Genomic DNA, 20,575 nt, shown 5'->3' on the forward strand with positions numbered 1-20,575 from the left:
AGTGATCAGAAACATCTAAACATCCACCTGTGGCTTGTTCAATTGTGTCTAGCCACTTGTGTCCGCTGCTCAGGGCGGTCGGGGATAACTTCACTGCCACGAAAACATCCATCTTCGAGACTTTCCTCAAGTCCTTTTGCTGACATCACCGTTATATCAACGAAATAATATAAAAGTTGCGTAGACGACGAAGAGAAAGTCAATGGACCATTTCATTATTCCATCCACTAGTCTGTTTTAAATTATTGCAAAGAAAGAAGTTGTTTTTGTGAGTGAAGGCTAAAAGCCCATATTACAACTCAGTCCAAAGGTAAAAAAATAGAGAAGGCAAAAGCAAACTGAAAAAAAAAACTCAAAATGGAGTTTGACACACAACATATAGAATCTTCCTTATTCTTCTTCTTCTCAGCTGCGAGAGATGCAAACTTGGAGGAGTAGAAGGAGAAAAAAACTTTGATCAGTGATGAGTATGAGTAGCATCGCCAGTTTCTTCACCTTTCCTTGAAGCAGCTCTTAGTTTACGCTGTTCCTCTTTGTAAATCCTGTTTCTTCGTTGGAACTATTAACAAAAAACACACAATCCCTTGTCAGTTCATCTTCCACAATGAAAAAGCTTAACATTCTTCTCAAAGTTTCTCCCATTAGCCTCTATATATACATATTGATTTCATTCCTTGGAGAACCATCTTTATATGTTTTCGATACAAAGTGAACAACATGTGGTTAGATAACAATGGGGAGATCAAACCTCAACTGTATAGCTAAGAGCTGAAGCACGGGAAGTGCTATCAACAGATTAAGATCTAAAAGCTCTACGAGTGACCTAATAAATAGTACGAATCTATAAACATCCACACTAAACTTGAAATTTCATTGCATTTTTGAATAAGAGATATTATCAATCACAGACGAATTTCAGCATCTATTGAACTAATCTAGGGATTTGAAAATATAGTGCATCATCAGACTCGAGTGATCTATGGTTTCGTAGAGGTCGAATAATCAAATGAGTGTAAATGGATCTAAGCTAAGAAGAAGAAGAAAGGGTGGTACGTACCTCTTTGGAATGGTGGAGACACTCGAGGTAGTCTTCACGAAGAAGAGAGCAATCCTTGGGCTCTCTGCAGTGAGACATACACTCGCTGAAATCCATCCAGAAATCGTAACATCTCCCCTTGTTTCCCGTTATTCCCCACCCCGACGCCATCTCTCTCTTTCCCAATCCACAAACCTGATCCCGATCTGAGGAGACTTCTTCTTCTTCACCTGATTACTAACGACCCGAACCATTCGGGTTTTATCCATCATTTAGAAACCCGAATTATCCTTTACTGGGCCTTAATCTGTTGGGCTTGCGAATCAACACTTGATTAGCCCAGTAACTGCAAAACCTTCTATCTCATTCAGAAGGTTTAGCTGTAGTATTAAACTGCAACTCAAGTAGTTCATAGCCTTTAAGGTGGAAAATCGAAGAGAGATAGAACTGGTCTTTTTTTTTTTTTTTTTTTTTGAAACACAAGATAGAACTGGTCTTTATCTAAACAAATGTGACACAAACATAAGTGAGCTATGATAAGTTATGATTAGTCCACGTAGTTGATTCTAAATATTCTTTGTACCCTTAAAACATTCAAGATGACAACATTCGCCGTTACTACAATCACACATCCCAAAAACCACCCTTTAACCTTAATTTCTTCTATATATCCATCACAACTCAAAAGCTCACATATAATCAGAGACCTAGTAGGACACACGAGTTCTTTTTTATTGCTTCACGACACGATAAGCAATGAATCTGTCGTCCCTAAAGAGCATCTCCGCGTCTTCAGGAAGAGTCATCCCCGGGTTCCATGGACGACAAACTACATGTTGGCCACTTGGTATACTCTGGTACCCACTTCCCATTACCAGCTTCTTCTCACTCTCTTCTACACGTGGTGGTGGTTCATTAACATTGTTTGTGGGCATAGCCGAAGAGTCAGCAGCAGCAACGTTCATCATCTCCGTAGAATTGGTAGCAGCTGGTGCGGCAGTAAGAGTAGCATCTTCATTAGGATGAGTAGCCACAGGCGATGCAGCAGTGTTTATGGCTGGTGCATTCAGAACATCTGGGAGTTCTGCAGAAAATGAAAACTTTAAATCATGAGTTTTGAATGAACAACTCATGTAATGACCATATCGCAGAATAATATAGAAATGTGGAACTGTTTCCTATCGAACTCAGGAAATGTGATCCTTCTAGAGTGTAACATAAGATTCAAAGAATACCAACCATCTTCGTACACTTCAATCCACTTTGACGGGACATCAGGAGTCACCATCTTGGAAGGTTGGGAAGGGCTCACTTGTTCACTGCTCTTCACATTTGAATTTGCAGCTTCTTGTTTCTCACTAGTCATAGAAGGCGATGACGGGGACTGGTTTGGGTGTCCTGCACATAATAGAATATCTGATTCACTACAACTGTCTTGATTGGCTTTTAATCCTTGAAAATATACATCGGCCGAAATAGAGTCGCATCAAATGGTAAAGAAGCCAAAAAGAGTTGGTAACCATAAGAAGATACAATCCATTAAGACTTTCATTTTTTATCCTATGTCACGCACCAACAACAAACTAACACAACTCTAATTTTGAAATATATGATCATTTTCTAGAGATTAATTTAAATTATAAACGCAAGAAAACATACCATATTTTATGCTCATGAATGCTACTTTGGCAGCATTCATTTCAGCTAGCTTTTTGGTCTTTGCTTCTTCTCCTCTGTAGACATTCCCTGCAAACTCAACCGTTGAGGTAAAAGTAGGAGCATGAGATGGACCAGATGTAGAAGTTCCATAAACCGGTAAAAGAGAGTTTTCTTTCTGCGCAATTTCTTGTAACAGGTTCTTGTAAGCAACATCAACAACAACTCCCTAAGATAACAATAAGAAAAAGATTAAAAATTTAAACAAAATGGAAAAACACATTAATAACGGTCCAAAAGGAATGGGAACTAGCCTCCGGATTCAACGGCGTCAACGAAGCCAATGCTACTTTAGCAGCAGCATGTTCAGCCGCTTTTAGTGTTGGACAGAACTCTTGGCTCTGAAACGTCTGTCCGCAAACAGTGACCTTACATCGGAACCGCGGAGCATGCGCAGGTCCTTGTCTCTCGGCGGCATAGACGGGAAGCTCCATGTTTTGCTTCAGTGCATATGATTGCAGTTGGCTCTTGTACATATGATCCATCTCTAACTAAGCTGAAGAAATAAACAAACTCTCACATCAATATTCTCTCCTAAGAAGAATAATAACAGTAAAAAGTTAAAAGCATAGAAACCAAACTAATATGTTTCAAACATAACAGTCTCAAAAATAAAAAGTGATTATATATGTTAAAATTGCTTGAAAATGATATGGGATTCACAAGTTTTACCAAATTGGTAGAAACTAAATCAGGGCTTCAAACAGAGAAATCAGAGAAACACAACACCAAGCAAGTTATAGTGTGATTTGTAGACTACACAATTAAACAAAGCACGAGCAAATTGAAAAAAAAAAAAACGAACCTCTTTGGGGGGGAGGAGGAAGACACTCGATGGTCTCTGCGGAGAGAGAGAGAGAGAGAGAGAGAGAGAGAGAGGCATGCACTTAGTGAAATCTAGAAACCATAAAACTCTTCAACTGCTTACGAATTATTCGGGTTTTATCCAGCTGGAACAGCTATGATCCGAAATTTCAATTAATGGCCCATTAAGTAAAATGGGCTTTAAATATGAACCTTCTAAGGGCCCAGTGAAATTGGAGCCTTCGTCAGAAGTAGACGACGGCGGAGGAGACGAGACACGACCCGAAAGGAAGGAAGGAGGAGAAATGGTGACAGGAGAAGCGTTGATCGCATACAGAGCCCTGCTCAGGGCTACGAGGAGATCGTTTGCCGGAGATGTAGAGATGCTGAAGGCGTCGGCGTCTGAGATCCGTAAGAAATTCGAAGAGAGCCGCCACGTGGTTTCCGAGATCCCTCGGCTCCTGGAAGAAGCGCGTGAGGCGACTCAATTCATTTCCACCATGATCGTTCAAGCAAAGCTCAACGAACGCGGCGGATACGGTACTTTAACTCATTACACTCGTTTTATCTTTTTGGAAAGCTGATCCTTTCCCGATTTGAAATTTTCTATGTATCGTAGAGGTGAAAGCAAGCCAGGAACACGCGGGAGCTACTCTGGAGCTTCCGACAGAGGCAATGCTTCGGACAAAATCTGTGTGACCGACCACATTAAGACTGTCGGAAATTTGATTTCTTCTCCCTTACTCGTTTGGTTTAATCGGTAAAGGTGGAACTTTTTTTTTTTAGTCGTACTGGGTTTTGTTCTCTCTTTACAGCCAAATCAACTCAGATTTAACTATTAAGAATCTATTTTTATATGAAATTCTTCCATTTCTGGTTTATGTTTTGTCCAAAATTGACGGAACTTCACTTACATTCATGCCTCATATTGATTTTAATTGTTTGTTAGTATATAGGCACTCACTTTCGACATGTCTTGATTCATGATCTTGGAAGCCTTGTCCTGTCTTAAAGACCCATATCATATATCATAGTTTATCTAATGTCACTGTTAACTGCTAGTTTGAAGTTGAATTCTTTCCTACATAAGCTAAGTTGTTTATCTCTCTAGTTTTCCTTGTCATTGACGTTTTGTCACAAAGTCAGTTTGTATGAAAAAAAATTGATGGGAGAAGAGTGAAGCCATAATCTGTTTACTCTAGTTTTCATACCAGTGAAATAGTGTATTGACCTTTTTAGATATGGGTAGTGCCAAAAGTATGGTTCGTTTTACAAAGAGATCAACCACACAATCCTCGTTCTCCTTATCCCCCATTCATGATTGTCTGTAGTTTTGCTCAGAATCCCTTTGTGTTCTTCATGGTTTATGTTCAGAGTTGTAGGTTTGTCTTTACTGTCTTAATCATATGCTCTTTTGTTGTGTGCCAATTGTCTTTTGTTTCATAGGAATCATGTGAATTAGTCATAACCATATATACTTCCTTCTCTCAATTCATGTGAGTTTTTAAACTATATTCATAAATGCTCACACTTTACCTGATTATGCACTTCAAGACGTTACTCACGCACGTCCTAAAGTCAAGGAAAGTAGCTATGTCGTGAAAAGATAAATAAAAAGGGGATTCGAAGAGATATGGTCATGGGCCTCATGAGTTATGGTGATGACAAAGGCACCATATACAACTAGCTGATATTCCATTTATACACAATTGATTAAAAAATATAGGTACGATTAAATAAAATATCATTTCATAGATGAATTTATCAATCATTTGATTTTTTCATTCATGTTGAATATGCTGTGTCAATATTTTTTTCTAAAAGAGATGTATTGTTAAAACAAAACAAAAATTGGAACAAGGGTACAGTGTGTCAAATTAAATAAATTGGTTATTGAATATTCAATCTATACGACTGATAAAATTTAGCAAAATGTTTTTGAAACTACAGCTAAAATATTTATGTTTAAACAAAAAATACAAGTAAATGAATCTGAAATATTGATTTAAATTATACAATGAGCAGTGCTATGTTAACAACTTTTTATACAAGTGACATGAAATTTTCGTGATAAGAGTAAACTTCCAAAGTTTGGCTCTACCCACTTTTCTTAAATACCACTTCATTGTGTAAACAGATAGGGAAAGTCATGTTTTCAATCTTGATTAAGTCCGCATGCTAGATCAATGATTACCATCATCAAACAAAATAGCTAAAATAAATTAGGTCGATCTATAGGTTTAGTGGTTGGAGTAGTTTTTGAAAATGGTAAAAATCACTGAGGCTTATATTCAGAATATTAATCAAATGACGCCAAGAGTTAGCTAAACCCACGTATGGCTATCACAAAAACAACAAATATACAACACTCAAACATAGCCTTAAAACGTTGTGATCATATAACTCCGACACATACGAATGAACTGCCATACTTATTTAACGCTCGCTTTTTCACCTAACCAAAACCCTAATTAATTTTCTACGTACGTGTCTATATATACACATCTCACTCGTACTCTATTTTCCGTCGACACCCATTCTTTTAATATAAAGATTACATTTTCATATACAATCCATTAGAAAAAAAAACTCCATGAGTTCTTCGATCACAGTTTCACTTATCTTCTTTCTCCTTTCACTCGGTTCAACTTCATCGTTACCGTCTAAACGCAGCGGCTACGTCCAAAACGCATGCAGCGTTACACACTACCAAAATCTCTGCGTTCAATCGCTAGCGCCGTTTTCATCAGTCGCCAAGAACAGTCCCAGCAAATGGGCACGTGCCGGCGTTTCAGTGGCCATATCCGACAACAAAGACGTCCTTAGGTCCCTTCTCAGAATGCGACGTTCAGCGTTTGGGAAACGCGACCGAGTGGCTTTGTCGGATTGTCGAGAGCTGCTCCAAGACTCTCTTGATAATCTTCACAAGTCCTTAGCCGTGCTCCGGACACTCAGAGCCGGCGAGTTTCAGGAGCAGATGAGTGATCTTGCCACATGGCTTAGCACTGCTCTTACGGATAAGGACACGTGTCTTGATGGGTTTGAAAAGACGTCGGCGAAGTCAGCAATGGTCAGGATGATCCGGAGGAGAGTCACGACGTCTATGTATATGTCAAGCATTTCCCTCGCACTGCTTAACAAGCTAGCGGCTAATGGTTTGTAATCTATATTGAAAAATGAATTCTATAAAGCACTAACTCCCATGCATATGTAAGATCATTATTAATAAAACTGTTGTATGGTTGGATACTATGATTGTTGAGACATATATATAACTAGAACTTTATTAGAGTATAGGCCTCTCCATTTCGAAATGGGTATCCCACTCGTGCATATCCCATGGTTTCCTAAATCCATACCTATTAAATTATTATTTTTTTGTTTATTTTATTTTATTTTTTTATTTTTGTTTTGTTAAATTTATTTATTTAAAGATAACACAAACGTCTCAAAATCTCTCAAATTTTGAAAAGGATTTCCTGTAATTACTCCGATATCGAACTTGACATTTATCCAGATTAGTAACATAATTCAGGTTGTGATTTATAGGTATCATAAATTGCCAACCATTAGTTTCTCGTCTAATATATTATCGCTTGCACTTCGAATAGTGCTTTTGAGTATTCTTAAAAATACTTACCCGTTCTTTTTATTCAGTATTGGACCCCCAATCAATCATCCTACAGGCCGAAATATATATTGGGCCAGTACTACTAGCTCCCCACCATTGTCTCCGTCCCAAGCTCAAAACTCAAAGCCAGCACCACCAATCGTGAGAAGAAGTCGGTGCCAACTTTATGAGCACTCTAAAGCTTATTATTTCTACCATTTTAAATCGGTTTGTTCTTTTTAGATAGTAAGTTACGATGCGCCAAGAACCTTTGAGGAAGTACCAAGTGGCATAAAATGTTCTGACTTGATGTTTGAAAACACTTATACACTACCTAACTTAATTAAGTTTTAAATTGATACTCCCATTGAGTTTAAACGTTTGATATATAGTCTGTTTATACTTTTATAAATCGTATACACTGGACTCATTTACAGAATCTTGTTGTTAGCTAGTCTTATTCCATTGGTCATTAACATTTCAATTGTTATTCATAAGAATACAAAGAAATTGATTTGAGAATATATAATGAATTATGTTAGCCATCGCCAACCCAAAAAGTTGGCCAAGAAAGTGAAGGAGGTGTGGGGTTAGATAATTCACCGCCACGTTAGAATCACAAGTCAACGTAAACTCCAACGATCGATCCTTCCTTGTATTCACCTCCGAATCCTAACTTTTTAATGTGTTTTTAGTTTCTTAAAATATTTTAACTTGCATTCAGAAAGAAACTATACAAGTTATATAATTCAGGATTTCAGAAATCTTTTAGTTTTGCTTCGTTTATTCATTTATATACAATATTGATTTGTGTGGCCAACTGATGAATGATTCCGACATAAATTAATTGATACCTCAACTAACACATAAAATAAACCGAATTGTACTACAACCATTCATCTATGTATCTTCCATTGTCATTTCCTACGAACATGAGATATAGTAACTGCTTGTCCATGTATTGATGTATATCTTAAAACTACGTACATTGGTACATAGGAACAATCAGGTAAGAAGCTGTAAATATGCAACCGATGCTTGTATTAATATTGTGTTACTTTCATACTACATAGTTAGCACACGCATTGGATATAAAAACAATGTACAATTAGCAATAACGTTTCTGTTTTGTCTGCTATTGGATACTAGCAATGTTTTGTTAGTCTGTCCTCCCAAACCAAGCAAATATCTCGAGTTCCATTTACCAGTTAATCAAATAAATTTTTTATCAAGCAAATGTTTCAACTATATAGCTAGGAACATAGGATATATATATATATATATACTTCTAAACTTAGCGATCTGTAGTGGTTCTTTTCAACCAAACCGTTTAATTTTCTTCAATACCATTTTTAGATGACTTATACAATATTAATTGCAGTGTAAAGAATGGTTGAGTCGCTGAGATCTACATACAACAAAATTGGATTTACCTCTCTGATTGCTCCCGAGTTTTTATTTAACATTAATATGGCCAAACAAAACAAACAACAAGTCACGTTTAAAACTCATAAACACTTTTTGTACATTATATGCATCACGTTTCCCAAACCATTACGGTCAAAAACGTTATGAATGTGATTAGGTAAAAAAACTGTCAGCTAGTTTGTTAGGACTTGGGACATGCTTTTGTGTCAAACACTATTATGTTTTCTCACTTTATTATGTGTTACGTTTAATTATCTAAAGGAAAAAGAAAATAAAACGAACGTCGAAATCACTCAAAGCTCATACCAAATTTCGCTTTGAGTGCTAAGTTAGGGTTTGGCATTGACTTTGTTTGCGTGACATTAGCATACCTAACGAGCCTATCACATCATTAATCAACATTAATATCTACAATTTGCGTTTTAGAAATATCGTAACACCATAGTATTATATTGCTGCAAATAATGGAGTAAGCAACACTATTATTAATGTCCGATATTGAAGGAAAGTCCAAGAAAAAATAAACAAATTACCCATTCTAATCATCGTTTACTAATCGTAAGGGTATTATCGTAATAAGAGTGAACAATTAGCCTTGATCCGTAACGCATCCGCTACTTAAATACAACACAAGACCGATTCGCTTTTCACTCTCGTTCAAAGTCGACTCAGTTCCCGGCGAGTTCGACTCGGAGATAAAAAAAAACAGAAGCGAGAGATGGCGAGCGAGCTGATAAACCGGCGACACGAGGCGGACCAACCAGCATCGGATGCGTACTACCCGAAACCGATCAAACCGTGGTTCTCCGTGGCACGTCCGATGCGTTACATGCTCCGCGAACAGAGGCTCCTCTTCGTCCTCGTCGGCATTGCGATCGCGACGGTCGTTTTCACAATCTTCCCACGCTCCACACAATCCTCCCCTTACTCGGATCCCTTCTCCGGCTACGGAATGAGATCCGAGGAGGAGTCGCACGTTCCGGGCCTCCCGGCCTTCCAGGCCCAGAGGAAGCCCAGCCTCGAGTACCTGAACCGGATGGGAGCAACCGGCGGGAAAATCCCGCTGGGGCTGAAACGCAAAGGGCTGAGAGTGGTGGTAACCGGTGGTGCCGGTTTCGTGGGATCGCATCTGGTGGATCGGTTGATGGCGAGGGGAGACACGGTGATCGTCGTTGACAATTTCTTCACGGGGCGTAAAGAGAACGTGATGCATCACTTCGGTAACCCTAACTTTGAACTCATACGACACGACGTCGTCGAGCCGATTCTCCTAGAGGTTGATCAGATCTATCATTTGGCGTGCCCTGCCTCACCTGTTCATTACAAGTTCAACCCCGTCAAGACTATCATATCCTTTTCTATTTTTTTTTTATGTAATTATGTTTTTGGAGTTGGAATGTTTTGGTTTGTTGTGTTCCTTGACTCTCGAGTGTACAAGACCAATGTGGTCGGAACGTTGAACATGCTTGGTTTGGCGAAGAGAGTCGGTGCTAGGTTTCTTCTGACGAGTACCAGTGAGGTTTACGGTGATCCTCTACAGCATCCTCAGGTTGAAACTTACTGGGGCAACGTTAATCCCATCGGTAATCTCTTCCTAATTATCCTTTTAAGTTTTTTTTTAATAGCGTGCTCTGTTTTGTTTGTTCATTCACTGGTTGTCGGAATCTGAAAACGTATTCCACAGTAACGTGTACACGACGACGTTTTGAGCGTCTCGTCTTATGTTAGCTTTTGAATTTTTCTTTCTTTCACCGTGTCGGAAAATGCGCACGTTAGGGGGAGAGAGAGTTGATAAACAGGTGTTTTATGGTGCGCCTCACGTGCTTTCTTTTCAGATCTAGACCCCATTTTAAGTACGGTCAAACCCATTGAACCGTGAAAAACGGGTCTTTCTGATCGTGCGGCTTCGATACGTGTCTCTACCTTAGACGCAGCCTCCTCCACATTAACTTCTAGCCTTACATTCATTCAGTAACCTGCTTTCAAATTCGAAAGCTTTTAATGATTTTTTTTGCTTTTTACCGACACGGTTACTTTAACGACACGTGTCTACCCTCTGTTTACTTTTCTTTGCTGCCGTCATAGGCTCTTTAATTACTGTGTTCTTGGCTGTTAATCATGTTCCTTGTGCTTTGGTTAATGACTGACTCTGGTTGTAATGGTCTGAAACAGGTGTCCGTAGTTGCTACGACGAAGGAAAGCGTACGGCAGAGACGCTTGCCATGGACTATCACCGTGGAGCCAACGTTGAGGTTTGTTTATCTTTAATTCTTTTCTTCATTTTCCCTCCTTAAGTTATGTTTATGTCTAGTAGTAATCGGCGAGAAAGATCTAGAGCGTTTTCAGTGACTAACTTTAAGTCTGCCTTGTTGATTGTGATCACAGGTCAGGATTGCTAGGATCTTCAACACCTATGGTCCAAGAATGTGTATTGATGATGGACGTGTTGTCAGCAACTTCGTTGCGCAGGTTAGTTACTACTTAATAATAATAATAATAATAATAATCTAGTAGCGTCACAGTATACTATTATTAAAGAATGGACTAGTGGATCATTAGAGTAATGATGTTCTCACAATTGGTAAATAATTGAACAGGCACTAAGGAAAGAACCTTTGACTGTTTATGGTGATGGGAAGCAGACACGAAGTTTCCAGTTTGTTTCTGACCTGGTAAGGCCTTCTCCTTTTTTCTCCCTTAAAAGAACGATTCAGTATAGTACTACAAATTGCCAGCACAATATCTTTTACTCTGTGGTCCAAGTTAAGATTTATTCTTACTTTCATGTGGGAAGAGGGGAAATAAAAAGCTAACTAGAGAGAGATAAAAACAGAGAAAGTTACTTAGAGAGGAAAAAAACAGGGGAAGTTAATTTGTGAGTGAGCTCACATGTTATTGTAAGAGACTAGTGAACTGTGTTGTGGGATCTAACAACAAAGGCTTTAAAACATGAGACCCAAATCTCTGACAGACATCAAAACGGTCCCCACTTTTGCAATCTTTTGAATGAGAGATATAAATATCATGTGACAAAGGAGTAAATGGGGTAGTCTGAACTTTATTGCCCCTTTGTCCTGGTTAATTTTTTCAGCTGTTTAGTTTTGTATTACTGAGTCTGATTTTGTGTTTGTGTGGTGCATAAAGGTCGAAGGTCTGATGAGATTGATGGAAGGAGAACATGTCGGGCCATTTAACCTGGGTAACCCTGGTGAATTCACCATGCTCGAGCTCGCTAAGGTCTCTTTCTATTTTTTTTAATTTCTTTACATTAAAACCCCAGATTCTGATGTCTTTTGAGTTTTGGTTGCAGGTGGTTCAAGAGACGATTGATCCAAACGCAAACATAGAGTTCAGACCAAACACAGAAGATGACCCTCACAAGAGAAAGCCTGACATCACAAAGGCCAAAGAGCTTTTAGGTTGGGAACCAAAGGTGTCTCTTCGTCAGGGACTCCCTCTCATGGTCAAAGACTTCCGTCAACGTGTATTTGGTGACCAGAAGGAAGGCTCCTCCATGGCTACAACCATCACCAAAACAACCTCAGCTTGAGCACACGCAGATGCAAGTAGCAGCAGCCATTGCGAGTTGGACTGCTTGCAGCTACGATTTGGAGGGAAGAGAGCTTTTTTACTTAAATTTTATTTTGTTTTTGAGTTTTCTATTATGATATTATATTCGTGTAACGTAGAGTTTGGTACCTTTACTACTTATTCATGGACCTCACTACAGTTTAAGAAAACCCCTTTTGTGTTTTGCAATTACAAAGATTAGTGGTATCTACTTATAATCATAGATATATGTTCTCTCTGCTTGGTGCAACAATAAAGATTTGCCGAGAAGCTGCGGAAAATATCATATAAAGAGCAACCTACGAGCAGTCATCTCAATCACAAAGTTAAGTGGGCACTATTCAACGCTGCGTCTTAGTCATAAGAGACGACAGAACACAATTTGAAAAATACAAGGGAACACTAGAGTTAAAGACTCGTGATCAAAGATGTATCTCCTTGGATGCAACAAGTAAGAATTATCATATGAAGAAAACAGTACGAGCAGACATCTCAATCTCTCGGTCTCTCTCTCTTACTTGGGATTCCTAAGGACGATGATGACAGAGTCACCACGGAGAAACATCTTGCTGATGAAGCGATCTCTGTTGACGGGGAGAGCTTTCTTCTTTCCTTTTCCAGTTTTAGGTACCTAAAGACACCATAGATAACCACCCCCCCATGTAAGAAACGAAAAGATTTCTATATAACTCAGTTCTACATACAGAAAAATAGATATAAAAGATTACCTCAGTCCACATTTCTCTGACATTTTCGAGAACCATGTTGCAGTGCCTGTCGAAAGCCCTAACACGGCCAAGGAGTTTCCTGTTGTTGCGGCAGTTGATTAACACCTGAGTGTTGTTCTTAACACTCATCATCAGAACAGAAAGGGGTCCGGTGTTGAACTCCTCCTCTTCGGTCTTTCCCTGCTAATAAAGTGTATAGAAAGTATATGAATGAGTACTAATGATATCAACATTCAAGGAGAAGTAAAACGAGTTGTGATGCATTCAATACAAGTCTGCCTTCTTAATAACATCCATAAAGTAGAAGAGAATCAAAACCACTAACATTCAAACAGCCAAAACTCTAGAGACGACACACCAAGAAGACAATTCTCAGAACAGTGTATCTGCTAGCTAGCGTAGCTAACCTCTACAAGATACAGAACCATATGATTCATCAACAAATAGAGAATCAGCGATGGGGTGCTAAGAGTACGAATCAAGTAGAGAACTAATAATAGCTAATCAAGTAGCCCAAGCACTAAAAAGCAGAACTATAGCTATGATGAACGAGAGAAATCAGTGAAAGAGATTCAACTTACGTTGGTATCTTCTTCCATTGGCCTACTGCAAAAGACAGAAACCAAAAACAGAGTGTTAGAAAGCAATATCAAATAGAAGACGAAGCTAAGCGAAGCCAAGAACCCTTACCTCATGTTGGCTTGAAGCAAACTCTGCTCGTCCGAAGAAAAGGGGTGCAGAGGATTCGAGTGGGAGAATATATTGAATCAATAAACAATGAGCATATGTATATTCGATAGAGAAGCAGATCGAAGAAATTAGGGTTTTACCTCTAGCTAAATCGCGCCTTTGGTTTTCCAAATATCTCACCGGAAGAAGAAGAGAAGAATGAGGAGAAAGGAGTCAACACTCGAGTATCATGGCGTTTAAAAAGTCTCTATTTAAGGCCCATGGGCCTTAGTATATTAAACTATTTAGTAAAACCCAAAGATGTGTGCCAAACTAAAAGATAGCTCATCTAAGACAATAATTTAATATTCTCTCTGTTTCAGATTAATTGTTTTACATTTAAATTTATTTTGTTTTAAGCGTTGTTTTATGTTTTAAATATATTTAATCATCAATTTTTCTCTTTTTTTTGTCAATGACTTTTATCTCACTAACATTATTAAATAAAACTAGAGATTTTTTCCGCGTTTCGCGCGGATTGTGTCTTATAAATTTATTTTATTTATAATATTATTTGTCGGTTTTTTCTTTTACATTAACTTCTTGTTTTTCCAATATTAGTTTTTCTTAATTTAAATTTATATGTTTATAATTTTCTTGTTGTAGATGAAGAATTATATATTTTATTGATGATTTTTTTGTATGTGACATAAACTTTTTGAAATTTTAAAATAATGTTATATATAGTACGATTAACACATTAAAGAAGAGAAACATATTCAGGCACATTTTACACAGGTTTTATATGCATAATTTTAAACATTATATATGTATATATTACAAGTTTGAAACATCACTACAAGAAAACAGAGAGATTCTGATGGCCAAAATCGTCGGAAGTTCGTCGGAAAAGGCCTATTCCGACGCATTTCTGACGAAGGCGTTCGTCGGTATCATTTCGTCGGAAAAAAAGAATTCGTCGGAATTTCGTCAGAACTTCCGACGACTTTCTGACGAATACCGAGAAATGACATTCTGACGAACTTCCGACAATATTCCGATGCGGACACACGAGACTAGAGTTCATCGGAAAAACTATATACCGACGGAGACGGATCCTCCGAAGATTCCGACGAACTAAGTTCTCGGTAAATACCGACGGAGTATGACTCGTCGGTAAATACCGACGGAGTATGACTCGTCGGTAAATACCGACGGATTACGATTCGTCGGTAAATTCCGACGACTCACCATTCGTCGGTATGTTCCGACGAATCATAATCCGTCGGTATTTACCGACGAGTCATACTCCGTCGGTATTTACCGAGAACTTAGTTCGTCGGAAAATGTCAATTTTAATACGAATTAATTTTGCATTTTTATATATATTTTTTATATGAAAAATTAATTAATAAATAAATAAAATCTGAAATTTAAAACTAATAATATTATAGAATTTAAATTCATACAAACCGAAATAGAAAAAAAACATTCAGAAAATTTAAAATTCATGCAAAACGAAAGAAAAAAACATTCAGACAGTTTTAAGAAGCTGAAAAAAACTAAGAACTCGAAGACATCAAACGATCTAGCTTCTGCATTATCTCGGCGTTGAACTTCTTCTGGGATGCCAGCTCAGCAAGGATAGTGGCATTCTCCGAACGGATAGTGGCATTCTCCGAAAGGATAGTGGTGTTCTGCTCCTCCAATGCCCCAATCCGTTCATCTTTGTCATGTAGCTCCTCGAGAATCATGGGATCGGCATACGGAGCTTGCGAAGAAGACGCCGGATACGAAGAAGCACGGCGGGCCAACCCAACTAAACGGCCTCCTTTCCCTTTAGGAACCGCCTACAAAAATATTTAAAGTTAGTAAATATAGACAAATTAGTAATCGACATTATAAAAAAAATATATTAATAAAAATACATGCATGTAAATGCTTTCTAAAGCTAAATACTTGTTCTGAGTTTACATAACTTATCGAAAGTTTTATCTCTTTTTAAATTCAAATCACAGAAAAAAATATCAAAAAGTTAGTATAGATGGGTTTTTGGGTTTTTAAATCAACACTGAAAAATTACATGAATCAGATAACAACAGTTTTATAAACAACTGGATAAAATTTGACCGAGCCAAAGATTTTCACACAATATGTTCTTTCTTCTTCAAATTGCGAAGAGCCTATAGGCACAAGAAAAAAAATCATAATTTTTGTTTTCACTTATATAACATTTTTTCTCCTTTACACACGGAGTTTATTACACTGTTATAAGCAATGGAGAACTCTATTCATATAAGATTCACATCTATGCATTTTGACAAAGAAGAATTTTAGCCATCTTTAGTTTCAGAATGGACCAACTTCAGTCATATACACTATATTTTCTCTATGATTCAAATCTTATGATTTTAATATATGTGCAGATTTTCATATGAAAAAGCACGCACGCCATCTATCATTCAACCTATTAGTTTTTTCAAAGTAAATACTATAATCCTCGTTTGGTTAGCTCCACAAATTAATTTCTTTGGATCAGTTTACTAAAAAATATAGATACTAATGTTAGAAAAGAATATAAACACTATCAACAACAAATATTGGCACAAGTTTGGATTTGCTGCTGAAGTTTGGATTTCTCCTCGGGCTGATCTACACTCTGTTGCAGCCTGGATCAATCAACCTCGCGTCAACGCAGATACGCATGCTACTCCAGTCATCAAGCTCTATTTTCAGTCAGCCATCTACCTGCTGTGGAAAGAGCGTAATGCTCGTGTGTTCACTGCTGTCTCCTCACCTTCATCAGTCATCCTTGCCTCTCTCGACCGTATGATGCGTGACCGTCTCCTCTCTTACCTGGAAAGTTCTTCTTTCTCCTCTTCTCTACTTCTTTTTATCTTTCTTGTATAAGACTTCCTTAAGGCTTTTTTTACTTTGAGTTGTTGTTGATTGTTTTTGTTTCCTTGCTGTAATAAGTTGTTTAAAAACAATAGTGTAACCTTTCAAAAATTGATAATCTTAGCATCTTACCAAAAAAACAACAAATATTGACTTATTTATGTGAATATGTATTTTATTTTAAATCTTTATAGTGGACGAAGAAAGCACCATAATTTGTACAACAAATTTTCTTAGATTCACGTCATCATACTCACCATTTTACCATTTTAATTACATAATTTTAGATGAGCTTCTTCACATTTCCCGATTATTTTCGCTTTATTTATAACTACAATATAAAATTATAAACTATATATATTGTAAATTAATAATTTATTTATCCTTGAAGTCTAACGATTAAAAATAGAACATAATTCAATATAGATATATGATTCTATTAGTAAATTAGTAGTTACAAATTTGAAATTTTTAGAAATATCAAAAGTTGTATGTTAGTTAATTATCTTATAAATAACATTTATTTCTAATTTTTTTTGGATGAGAATATTTTGGCTGAGGTGGATAGTCTCAAAAGCTTTGAATTTAGTCCCTTTTATATAGTAGGATGATATATTAATGAACAGATAAAATAAAAGAGAGGAAGTACGTAATAGACAGATAGTTAGAGTACCATTAACCAGAATGTTTAAGTGAGATGCTTAATAATTTTTGGATTTGACAAACAAAGAAAATACTTTACTAAAATAAAAAAAGTGCTATTTGAGGGGTGCTTAATTAATCTGTTGAAGAAGTGGTGCTTTAATTATTTATTAGTAAAAAATTGATTAAGCAATTCACCGGTGCTAGGGTTAAAGATGGTCTTATACACATTTGTTTTTTCTTACCCAAAGAATTCTGTTTGGTGATAATAAAATAGCGTCCTAATAAGAACAAGTGTCGAGAAAAAAAAAAAAAAACCTGATGCAACAGATTATTCTCTGTTTAGTTTATTACATAGAAGATCGATGGACCACACGGCGTCCACCACCATTTAACCCACCAAGGAGACTAGCCTGTTCTCCTTTAGGTTCCCCTTGATCGTTACAAGCGACCTTTTCAACATTTGCAGTGAGTGAAGTGGCGTCGCCGGTACGAACATCAAGCCAATTAATGATGTCAGCAAAAACGAGGTCAACGTTGGCGTCAGGCTCACCAGAAGTCAACCCATGCCACATGCCTGGGTAAAGTTTAATGGTTTTGTCACGTGTACTTGCTTTCTCGAACAGAGCTTTGCTAATCTCTGGATCGGTCACTGTGTCTGCTTCACCGTGGAGAACAAAGAAAGGTAACGTGATCTCGTGGAGAGTGTCTTCGAGGTTCATGCTCGTTCTAAGCATCTCAAGTGCCGTTTTGAGTCTTGGTTTGTCTTGATATATCAGCTTGTTGTTCCTTATCTAACATTTTAGGAACCAAGTTTTATTTAGGGCATAACTTTGGTCTCAAGTAATTCGGTTTAGGTTTTGATTATTACCTCTTCGCGCTTGACCGGATCTTTGAAGGCAGCATCGATAACATCTTTGGTGGGCACGATCTTCCACTTTGGTATAATCTCTTCAACTCTCGTTAGTAGATTAATCACTACTGGATGTGGTTTCACCTTCTCTGATATCTGCTCACACAAACACACACTAATTACTATGCAAGTGCTAACAAGTCTTGTTTGTTAATGAGATTTTTGTATCAACTTGGTTATAGAAGAAACGTGACAAACTTACCTTACACATTGGAGCGACGAGAAGGGCACCATTCCAGAAAGAAGGATCTTTCTTGTGAAGCAACAAAGCAACCGCACCTCCCATTGATTCTCCATACAAGAATCTACCCTTTCCTCTGTACTTTTCTTGCGCTTTAAGCAACCAAAAATCAAGTGTTAGTAGCTAGTTATGTGGATAGAGATTGGTAGCAGAGATGATGCAAATAATAAATATATTTTCCAGGTACCAGAGATTGAGGTGTAATAGTCGTAGCAGTCGTTTACTATGTCACCAAACTTCTTAATATAACAACGAGCTCCTTTGGACCGACCATGACCTTCGTAGTCCATTCCAAATACCGCATATCCTGCTGAAGCCAGTCGTATCCCGCATTCTAATTCAAAAATAAACAACGTTCATTGACCAACCTTTTTCGGAAGAATTGAACTCATGTCTAATTACTACGTTTTTTTTGTTTCTTCATATGTATATTTATTCATTATAAGCTATAGTGATTAATGTGTTGTCTTTATATCAAACCGTAGATGACGAGAAATGCCTGCTCAACACCCCTATTTTGGTAGAAAGAAGTAATTATTTTAGTTTTGTAAATCAAACTTGAATTTTGGCAGATTCAAGGAACATATACTCTTTTTTTTTTATAAACAAGACAATCAATTAAGGCCGGTCACGAGTTCCTCGTTGTAAAAAGGAAGGGAGAAACAGAAGCAAATGTTTAAATCCGTGGGGACTCTATCATATACTCTTTCTTGCCAACAAGTTATCACTTTTATAGTTAGGTACACACGATCACGTTGATAGTATTATTGGAGACACCATGACCATACCTCCATAATCTCTAACTAAACTAATACTATTGATAAAGTCTTTATTGGCCATATTACCTCCATAAAAATCGGTCACACACCGGCATTTAGATAAACTAGAGCCAAATCAAAAGGAAAAACAAATATATTTTTTTGAAGATAAGGATAAGCGTTAACGTTTCCCAGAAATTAAAGGGATAACAAACAAAAGAGCCACTAGATGTGAATGGTCAAGGAAACACGTGGAGAATGTAGATGAATAACGAAGACTAAATCATAAGTCATGAAGCAGACAAAAGTGCAATAATCAGAATATGAGCATAATTGTGCAACTAACATATTCTTCTGTTATCTATATTATCTTCTTTTTAAAAAAAAAAAAACACCCACTTTGATACGATAAAACCAATTCTGTTTTGTCTTTGCTTTTTTTCTTGCTGAATAAAATTTGTTTTATAAATATCAAAACAAGTAACGCAAATGATACGCCACTAGAAATCGGATATGCAGACATATGGTCGATGCTACAAAACCCAAATTTGATCTAAAATGCAAGTAAAGTGTAACAAACACGCAACCATGCAGATTATAGACGAATATGGACGATTAAATGGTTGAGTCGAATATAGACGAAGATTTTTTTTTGGTTTGGTCGAAAAGAGGATATATACTATGTATCGCCGCGTGGCAGAGGAGCATTAAAAGAGAGTAGAGGATGATAATTAAATACCACTCATGAAGCCGCTGCATTCCATTCCGTAGCCTGCACGTTGACCAAAGCTTATTTTATTTTATTATTTTGAATGAATCAACTAAAATTTCTAAAACAGATTATTCGATGAACAGGGAGAAAAAGAAGAAGATGTTACCATGGCAGAGGAAGATGAGAGCTCTGGGAGAAGAAGATGGAACCCATCTGCAGGCAAACAACTCGACGCCTCTCGAGTTTCTTATGTATTCCTGTTTAGTAAATAAAAACACGAAACTGTCAAAAAAGTAAAAAGTCGTTTGATGTGTCCTGAAACAGAGAGACTGTGAGAGAGACCTCCTCGTAATCAAACTTTAACTTCGTCATGATCCTTGTATATATATATATATGCTTTGAAATATTCTTCAATTAATTTTTTGCGGTGGAGAGAGAGAGAAAACGAGCTCTTTGCGTTTATGAGAGAGAGAAGAGAGCTGGACGGAAGATTGGAAAGGCGGTTATATCTATTTTGTAGTGATTGATGATCTCATCTCTTTTTTTCTTTCTAAATTTCTAGTGGGAAATAATTTAGAGAAAAAAACACACTAAGATTTGTGGCTTAGCCATCATTCAGAAGAGTCCTCTGTCTTCTCGTTTTGGGCTTTTAGTTTTCTGGAAGATATCAGATGTGTGTTTGAACTCTATTTGTGAAACAGAAGCCCACTCATTCAATCATTGGTAGTTGGTACCACAAAATATCAAATCAATCAACCATTACATCCTAAATGATTCAACTTATGAAAAAATCCTTTCATCACTCTGGAAATGGATTATCACTTACCTTTTTAATAACAAGCTCCACGTT

At 37.2% G+C, this 20,575-nt stretch overlaps 7 protein-coding genes and 1 long non-coding RNA gene across 12 annotated transcripts; 4 read left to right on the forward strand and 4 right to left on the reverse strand.

The window, feature by feature from the left end:
* Positions 1-192: 192 nt before the first annotated feature.
* On the reverse strand, positions 193-1,301 carry LOC103842081 (NADH dehydrogenase [ubiquinone] iron-sulfur protein 5-B). The gene is made up of 2 exons (XM_009118691.2): positions 1,058-1,301; positions 193-559 (listed from the first exon to the last, which is right to left on the reverse strand). The coding sequence occupies exons 1-2, from the start codon at positions 1,205-1,207 to the stop codon at positions 458-460; spliced, it is 252 nt and encodes an 83-aa protein (XP_009116939.1). The 5' UTR covers positions 1,208-1,301; the 3' UTR covers positions 193-457.
* Positions 1,302-1,548: 247 nt separating this feature from the next.
* LOC103842082 (double-stranded RNA-binding protein 4) lies at positions 1,549-3,818 on the reverse strand. The gene is made up of 5 exons (XM_009118692.2): positions 3,558-3,818; positions 3,007-3,248; positions 2,696-2,921; positions 2,276-2,434; positions 1,549-2,120 (listed from the first exon to the last, which is right to left on the reverse strand). Exons 2-5 carry the CDS (start codon positions 3,235-3,237, stop codon positions 1,768-1,770), a joined length of 969 nt encoding a protein of 322 aa, XP_009116940.1. The 5' UTR covers positions 3,238-3,248; positions 3,558-3,818; the 3' UTR covers positions 1,549-1,767.
* Positions 3,695-4,437, forward strand: LOC103842083 (mitochondrial zinc maintenance protein 1, mitochondrial). The gene is made up of 2 exons (XM_009118695.3): positions 3,695-4,096; positions 4,176-4,437. Exons 1-2 carry the CDS (start codon positions 3,751-3,753, stop codon positions 4,253-4,255), a joined length of 426 nt encoding a protein of 141 aa, XP_009116943.1. The 5' UTR covers positions 3,695-3,750; the 3' UTR covers positions 4,256-4,437.
* Positions 4,438-6,053: 1,616 nt separating this feature from the next.
* LOC103842084 (pectinesterase inhibitor 6) lies at positions 6,054-6,941 on the forward strand. Its single transcript, XM_009118696.3, has one exon. The coding sequence runs from the start codon at positions 6,150-6,152 to the stop codon at positions 6,717-6,719; it is 570 nt and encodes a 189-aa protein (XP_009116944.1). The 5' UTR covers positions 6,054-6,149; the 3' UTR covers positions 6,720-6,941.
* Positions 6,942-9,222: 2,281 nt separating this feature from the next.
* LOC103842085 (UDP-glucuronic acid decarboxylase 2) lies at positions 9,223-12,387 on the forward strand. The gene is made up of 7 exons (XM_018654969.2): positions 9,223-9,942; positions 10,030-10,177; positions 10,767-10,846; positions 10,980-11,063; positions 11,192-11,266; positions 11,739-11,831; positions 11,905-12,387. Exons 1-7 carry the CDS (start codon positions 9,313-9,315, stop codon positions 12,142-12,144), a joined length of 1,350 nt encoding a protein of 449 aa, XP_018510485.2. The 5' UTR covers positions 9,223-9,312; the 3' UTR covers positions 12,145-12,387.
* A 38-nt stretch (positions 12,388-12,425) lies between these two features.
* On the reverse strand, positions 12,426-13,844 carry LOC103842086 (small nuclear ribonucleoprotein Sm D2). Of its 4 annotated transcripts, none has more exons than XM_033279631.1 (5): positions 13,722-13,812; positions 13,583-13,633; positions 13,474-13,498; positions 12,893-13,075; positions 12,426-12,795 (listed from the first exon to the last, which is right to left on the reverse strand). In XM_033279631.1, exons 2-5 carry the CDS (start codon positions 13,585-13,587, stop codon positions 12,679-12,681), a joined length of 330 nt encoding a protein of 109 aa, XP_033135522.1. In that variant the 5' UTR covers positions 13,588-13,633; positions 13,722-13,812; the 3' UTR covers positions 12,426-12,678. The 4 variants fall into 4 exon arrangements, with proteins under 4 accessions (XP_033135522.1, XP_009116946.1, XP_033135523.1 ...); XM_009118698.3 differs by having other exon boundaries at positions 12,477-12,795; positions 12,893-13,072; positions 13,583-13,605; positions 13,723-13,804; XM_033279632.1 differs by having other exon boundaries at positions 12,479-12,795; positions 12,893-13,072; positions 13,722-13,790.
* On the forward strand, positions 13,470-13,791 carry LOC117128084. The gene is made up of 2 exons (XR_004451240.1): positions 13,470-13,626; positions 13,715-13,791. It is a non-coding gene; the product is annotated as an uncharacterized LOC117128084 (long non-coding RNA).
* Positions 13,845-17,302: 3,458 nt separating the features above from the next.
* On the reverse strand, positions 17,303-20,412 carry LOC103842088 (caffeoylshikimate esterase). Of its 2 annotated transcripts, XM_009118701.3 has the most exons (7): positions 20,068-20,412; positions 19,892-19,982; positions 19,753-19,785; positions 18,443-18,589; positions 18,217-18,347; positions 17,973-18,110; positions 17,303-17,895 (listed from the first exon to the last, which is right to left on the reverse strand). In XM_009118701.3, the coding sequence occupies exons 1-7, from the start codon at positions 20,095-20,097 to the stop codon at positions 17,452-17,454; spliced, it is 1,014 nt and encodes a 337-aa protein (XP_009116949.2). In that variant the 5' UTR covers positions 20,098-20,412; the 3' UTR covers positions 17,303-17,451. The 2 variants fall into 2 exon arrangements, with proteins under 2 accessions (XP_009116949.2, XP_033135519.1); XM_033279628.1 differs by having other exon boundaries at positions 18,736-19,785; positions 19,892-20,412.
* Positions 20,413-20,575: the final 163 nt, after the last annotated feature.

Source organism: Brassica rapa, chromosome A09 (genome assembly GCF_000309985.2).
Source record: "Brassica rapa cultivar Chiifu-401-42 chromosome A09, CAAS_Brap_v3.01, whole genome shotgun sequence".
Classification (NCBI taxonomy): domain Eukaryota; kingdom Viridiplantae; phylum Streptophyta; class Magnoliopsida; order Brassicales; family Brassicaceae; genus Brassica; species Brassica rapa.